This window comes from Kryptolebias marmoratus, linkage group LG11, assembly GCF_001649575.2.
Source record: "Kryptolebias marmoratus isolate JLee-2015 linkage group LG11, ASM164957v2, whole genome shotgun sequence".
Classification (NCBI taxonomy): Eukaryota; Metazoa; Chordata; class Actinopteri; order Cyprinodontiformes; family Rivulidae; genus Kryptolebias; species Kryptolebias marmoratus.
Window position 1 is genome coordinate 21,739,135 of NC_051440.1, and position 6,681 is coordinate 21,745,815.

A 6,681-nucleotide genomic window follows, 5' to 3' on the forward strand; every position below is an offset into this window, starting at 1 on the left:
CCCCGGATAAGCGGAAGACAATGGATGGATGGATGGATGGATTTTATTAGAGAAGCTTTTTGTCCCCAGAGAAGGAAATTGGTTCACTGCATGTTGTAGTTGTTCACAGTCACATGCTTTCATTGGAAGTGATTTGAATTTTCAAATTTTTAGATTATAACTTGTTTTCCAGTATAATATATACCAATATGTGTGTGCATTTTTCATTTGGCATTGAATTATATATACTGTATATGTTACTGATTATGTCATTTATTATGTAGGTTAAGATATAGCATTACCTAAAAATCCCATATGAGTTGCTTGTGTATTTAAGCTGATATCTTTTGGTGAGTAGTAGAGTGAGAAATACTTCTTTTTTTGTTTTATTAAATTTAAAAGATATGTTTGGGAATTCTGAGATGTAGATTAAAAAGAAACTTTCATAACCACAGTATATTTCTATTAATAATATATTTCTGAATTATCTCATTTATTTTTCTAAAGTGGAAAGCCAATATCAGAGGTTTGGCTTGAAAACATTGTGTAAAAGGGGCTTATATTATCTTAAACATTATTTTTTTTAGATGTACATGAAAAAGTAATTATTCGTCTTAACCAGTAAGCTACTAGTAAACTGTTTAACTATACAATTTGAAATGTTTTTTTTTTTCTTTAATGGTAGGCAGTGGTTCATGATGATTTAAAAATCTGTGTTACATGACTCAAATTTAAACAATAAAAGAAAAAAACAAACAAACAAACAATATTCAGATGTGAATATTGGGAATGATATGTAATGTTTTAGACTTTAGACGTGATTGGCTGGACACTCAAGTCCATTCCCCATTTAAGATGGATTCTAAATGGATGGAAGTTGTTTTCCTAATGAGAGTCAAGTCACTGACATGTTGCAAAAAATGATTCAAACTGCAAGTTTCACAGTGTGTGGGAGTGCTGTTTTTTCTCTGGATTAGTTCTCCTTTCTTAAACTGAAGCACCTTGAGGCCAACAGCTTTATGAGGGGGCTGAAAACAGATATGAAAAATAAAATCTATCTACTTGTTATTCTAGTCTGCTCATTGTTTGCACACACTTTCTGAGCTCATTTGTGTTTTCCTCATACCTTGAATCTCCTGCTAACATCAGACAAACTGCAGACACAGAGGTGAAAGCCTGCATCATATTAGTAGAAGAAATGACAGGAAGATGTCTGAACTCAACATTGCAAGCATCACAGTGGCCAAACACCTCTGAGAGGTGGTGTGTGCACATAGTCTAAAATCCATCCTGCTTCCCTGTGGTGTCAGCAGAGGCGTAGAGGGGTCGGAACAGAAGGGCAGCAATACTGATCTATGTGATTAACTTTTCTTTTCTCCTCTAGTTTGTCCTCCCTTTATTCACAAATCACAATGCTTCTTTCTCCTTCGTACAGCAGCTACCAGCTCAGCCTCACCATCAGCACCTTACCTCTCTCTGACCCTGCAGCTAAGCCTCATCTTTGCAACCCTCTCTACCTCTCTCGTGGGGATCGGAACCTCAAAACCTTGACAGCATCTGAAGTGTCTTCATCCCTTACAGTTGTTCCATGGGGAGGATGGTGGTAGGGGATGATTTAGAGCCAGAAGGCAGGTCAACTTCCTGTGCTGCTTTTGATCATGTTTAAAAGGTGCTGACATGAGGCAGCAGCAATAGATGCAATGGCCAAAAAAAGCATGCACTTACCAGTGCTGTGCAAGGATGGGTACAAGTATTATGTTTTTTTTAATTAAAAAAGGGCTTTTTCAAATGCCTTCCATGGAGACTCTAGCAACTCCCTTTTTGATGACATTATTTGAACCCACAGGATCACATAAGCTCAAAATCTTTTACCATTCATCATGAAAAAAGATTTAGCAAGATTCATCCCTGCAGAGTTGAACTTTCTTTCCCCTTCAAATCAATAACAAATTCCTTAGAAATGAGTTTTTCTTCAAAGCACACATACATCTTCCCTGAGTTCACTTCAGCAGGCCTTAACACTTTCTCCTAAATAAAGGCGTTACCCCCTAAGATTGTCTTTACTCAGAGGATTTGTTTTATTTAAGTTTGGATCTCCACTGGCACTTTTACACAAATCCATGCCAGTTTAACAAGTGACTTACAGTATATCTGTGCTGCCAGCTGAACTATTTGCTCAGATGAAAATCAGTCAGAACACAGAATGGAAAATCAATCTGGCTTGCTCAATTTAATTTAGGCACACAAAGATTTAACATCATGCAACTACTACTTATACTAACACATGTTAAGTACAAAAAAGGATTACATTAATTTTAAAAACACTATATGTGTCTATAAATAAATACTAAAAATGAAAAGAAATAGATGACCAGTTTTGATTCAGAAGTAAAATCTGCACAAATCTGCCAAAAAGGCACAAACCATATTTAAGACTGCATGCCAAATTATATGATCACATGAAGGATTGTCTGGCACATACAATCTCAAAATACCACAATGTGTCGTTTTACACCTCAGTTTCTATATTGGTTTAACAACCAAAATATAATCTGTTAATAAGTAACTCTTAGAAGTGCAAGAAAAAAGATTTTGTTCCAAACAGATCTAAACTTTTTATAATATACACCATTCCTGTCAGTTGGCAGCGATTCAGTACTTTATTTTGGGTTTAATACTCAAAATGTTAATCAGTTTTTCTAAGGAGTTATTATGTCTTGATTTCCCAAATGCTAAACTGTAATTAAAAATCTAAAAAAAAAAATGTTTTCCAGGAAAAGTTATCCACCAGTCACTGAAAATACACACAAAACTGTGGGTTGGGAAAGACTTAAAAAAATAAAAATAAAATAAAGATAAAACAAAAAATTTAAAAAGGACTCCTTTCCTATGTGGGAAATGTCTCAGGACAGGGACAGGAAGAGTTAAGTCTGTCTGTAAAAATCCAAATATCACCGCTCTGGGCTTTTAAACACATTTACATCCCTTTATTTGAGCCCGAGCAGGAGAAGAAAATGTTTTCAGCTGGAGAGTCTGCCTCCACCCTTTTTCAGACCCTTTGTGCTTCTCCTTCTCTAATTTGTTTTTTTTTTCCCTCCTATTTGGCAGATGTTTTCAGTTTATACTGCTCAACCTGATTGTCTTTATTCCAAGTATAAGTGTCATGGTTCAATCTATAACAGATGAATGTCTGACCACCTCTTTTGAACCTGGAGGACTCAGTAAGTTACCTTTAGTGTTATTTCTGCTGCACGCATGCAGAACTGAGTTTTACATTTTTAGTTTAGTTTCTTATTGGGAAACATTGTAAACATGACATATGTTCAAAGATGCAAGAGTAAGCAACTTCAAAATGATTTTTCTAATTTAGGAAAGAGGACTGAAATTACTCTGATTCAACAATATTAGGATTTTTTTTAAATAGAGTATGTGCCAAATCTTTCTTACAGAGCCATTCCAAAACCAAAGAAGACATTATGCCACTGGAAAAGTAAACCTAATTATGTTAAGTGCACTGATCTTTTAACAATTACCTTAAAAAAGCTGAGCTGTCTTAAGCTGTACAAATTTGAGGCAGGTTATTGCTCCAAAACAGCATTCATTAGTGTGGATAAAGTCTTACTGTCATTGCCAGGAGTTTGCCATAAGTGAGGTGCGCAGGAATATGGTCTGGCTTGGCTCTCAGTGACTCTCTGTACCAGTGTTCAGCTTCAGTCAGCTTATTCAGCCTGATGTAGGCTTCTCCTGTGGGAGCAAAGTAAGGGTCAGATGAAGAGTCAAACTGTCAGAGGCTAAAACATCAAAATACTTTCTATTAGTCTTCTGGTGACATTCATTACAGGATTCAAGTGATGCCAGGTTCCAGTTCAGTGCTGTAAAAAACTCAGCTCATTTTATTCTTCAGTTATTTTACGTAAGAAGGATGTAAGGCATACACCACTATCATTTAATTTGTTTCAGTAAAAAACACTTTTTTATTTTAAAAGTATGAACTTCAGTGGAATGCTTCCTTTAGGTTGGAGGTGAGTCTGTGCTTTAAGCTGAGGAGTTCATGTATCTCTGAGTCTTGTTCACAAGGGATTGTAGGATGGAGCAGGAGAACGATCAACAGATTGGGCCTCGTCTGCAGTAATGCAGTTATTGGTCCGGTTTGTCATAGTGAACAAAGAGCTGAACTGAAAAGCAAAGCTCTCAGTATACAGGTCCTACTATACTACAACACTCACCAATGGTCATGAGGTATGGATCTGTTATGGTAAAATATGATATTGAATGATGTTTGATACACTCATGTAACCTTTAAGAATGTGTTTATCTGTTGTTTAGTATTTTTGCAGATTTGCAGCTGAAATGGGCTCCCTCCATAAGCTGGATGGACTCAACCGTAGAGAGATTCGTCACCCTGTAGGGCGCTCCAAGTAGAGCCGCTGCACCTCTGAATGGAAAGCAGTCAGTTGAGGTGATTTGGGCATCTGACTAGGATGCCTCCAGGGCATCTCATTTCAAAGGTTTTCTAGGCATATCCCATTGATAGGATATCCTTGGGCAGACTCAGAACTGCCTGGAAGGATTGTTTTTGTTTCTTGGGATTTCCCAGGAGGAGCTGGAGAGTGTTGCTGGGGAGAGGGATGTCTGGGTTTCCCTTCGGAACCTGTTGTCTTTGTGACTCGACTACAAATACGCGGTAAAATGAATGGATGGAAGTATGAACTTTTACATTTCTTGCAATTTAAGATACCAGGAGAATTTCACTCAGTTTGACATACTCTTTCTTACTGTCCATAATGTGTCAGACATCATCTGATACCTCCCCCACAAAAGATCTGATCCGCTGCCTGCAAGCACCTGAAACAACAGTGACCTCTCTTTCTGAGCCATCCAATAATCCTTGTATTATTGCAGCAATCTGACAACATGATTTGTAATACAACACAGATAAAAGTCCATGTTAAAATATCTACAGAGAAATAGTTTGAATTTGGGAGAGTGGGGTTAGAGTTTATATTTCAGTCTATATGTTTTCTTCCAGAGCTGGACAGCTTGTTTTGACAGAAGAGCACAAGTTTTATTTCCACTGGGATTATGGGTAATCACACTCACAGACAGGCTATGATAAGTAACAGGTGACACATGCAGAACCAAAACTTGGGAACCTTTATACAAATATAAAAATACCTTCTTACCTTCTATACCTTCTTAAATAAGCAATACCAAAATGTACTATTATCTCCTATTATATTGCCATTTAAACTGTCACATTTAAAACCTAACTTTCCAACTGTGTTACAAAATATAAAATGTAATGTTTTTACTTGTGAATAAAAATATAGACTTGCAACCTGCTCTGAGTGTACCCTGCCTCCCACACTGATCGCTTCAGATACGGACCAGCTCCTCCGTGACCCGAAAGAAAAAGTGGGTAAAAAAATGGATGGATGGATGGATGGATGGATGGATGAATGGATGCATGGATGGATAATGAAAATATATTCCCCATCAGTACAGTGTTTTGTTGCAGTTTCAAGTGTTGGAAGTTTGTAATATTGTTCCTATAAATTACAAAATATGGTCATTAAAATACCATCTGACATCAAATAGAGCTACAGATAATACCAGATTTATTTTGAAAAATGTATTTCCATTTTGTCCTAAAGAAGAAATTTATTTTTCTTTTGTCTTATATTTCCATATATGGCATGCAAGTTTCTGTTTTTTTTTAAGTTTGAAACTGGATTTTAAATTGCTCTTTGAATTTACAAAAATCAGAGGCCTGTGGGTTTCCTTGTAAATAGTTAATAATTTAAAAGGTATTTGTGCATTTGTTTTGACATGGCTTTTCTTTTGTTGATGGGTTTAAAAGCAGCCGACATACTTGGCTCCCCTTTCCCTGCTGGCACCAGACTTGTGTGTGAGATTAGCACAAATATCAACATGCAATTAGAAGTGACATCGAGTCCAAGAAGCTGAAAAGCAGCTTCATGGAAAGCAGCATTCCTGAGCCCACCAGAGATTGTTGGAGGGAGACCAGCAGGGTACAGATTACCACCCAGGTCTGCCTCTGATGAAAGCTGCTGCTAGTTGGTGTCTGACAAACAGCACGAGAGCAACAAAGTGAGGGAAACTGGAAATAGATACGAGCAGGTGAGCCAAATGTGCAAATCAGTTCAGCGAGGGAAAAACACTAAGCTGCAGAAATCACAGATCTCTGGCTCAGTGCCGCCATTACAAACACAATGTTGCTCTTTAATGGTGCCTGCAGCGTTAATCAATATTTTGACATAATCTCACAAGCTCTGTCACATCGCATTTTGCTAAAATATAAGCAAACCCGTGGCATCACCAAGGCTGGAACACAGACATCCTGTGTTTAGAAGAAAATGCCATAGGTTACTTAAAAAAAAGTGAAAAAGCAACAAAGAGCACAGACGTAATGAGACTGAGAGCAGCTGTGGCACAGCTGTAATATTACAAGCTGGGCTATTTTTGTAGTGAAAAAAAAAAAAAAATTAACCCTGCTTAACACAAACGTGTAAATCTTATTAGTGCCTAGTCAAAATACTAGACTGTTTTTCCAACAATCTGTTTGAATATCTTTAGTCCTGGCTTAACTTAAATGTGCTTGCAGAAGAGGCACTACAGTTTCTTTTTTTCTTTTTAAGAACTGTCAAAGAATATATATATATATATATATATATATATATA

The 6,681-nt window shown here is 36.9% G+C and overlaps 1 protein-coding gene across 1 annotated transcript in view; it reads right to left on the reverse strand.

The window, feature by feature from the left end:
- tmtc2b (transmembrane O-mannosyltransferase targeting cadherins 2b) overlaps positions 1-6,681 on the reverse strand; it is a 75,878-nt gene that overhangs the window by 11,957 nt on the left and 57,240 nt on the right. The window contains exon 8 of the mRNA XM_017419019.3: positions 3,602-3,723. Within this exon, the coding sequence (XP_017274508.1) occupies positions 3,602-3,723 (122 nt within the window). The remainder of the gene's footprint in view (positions 1-3,601; positions 3,724-6,681) is intronic.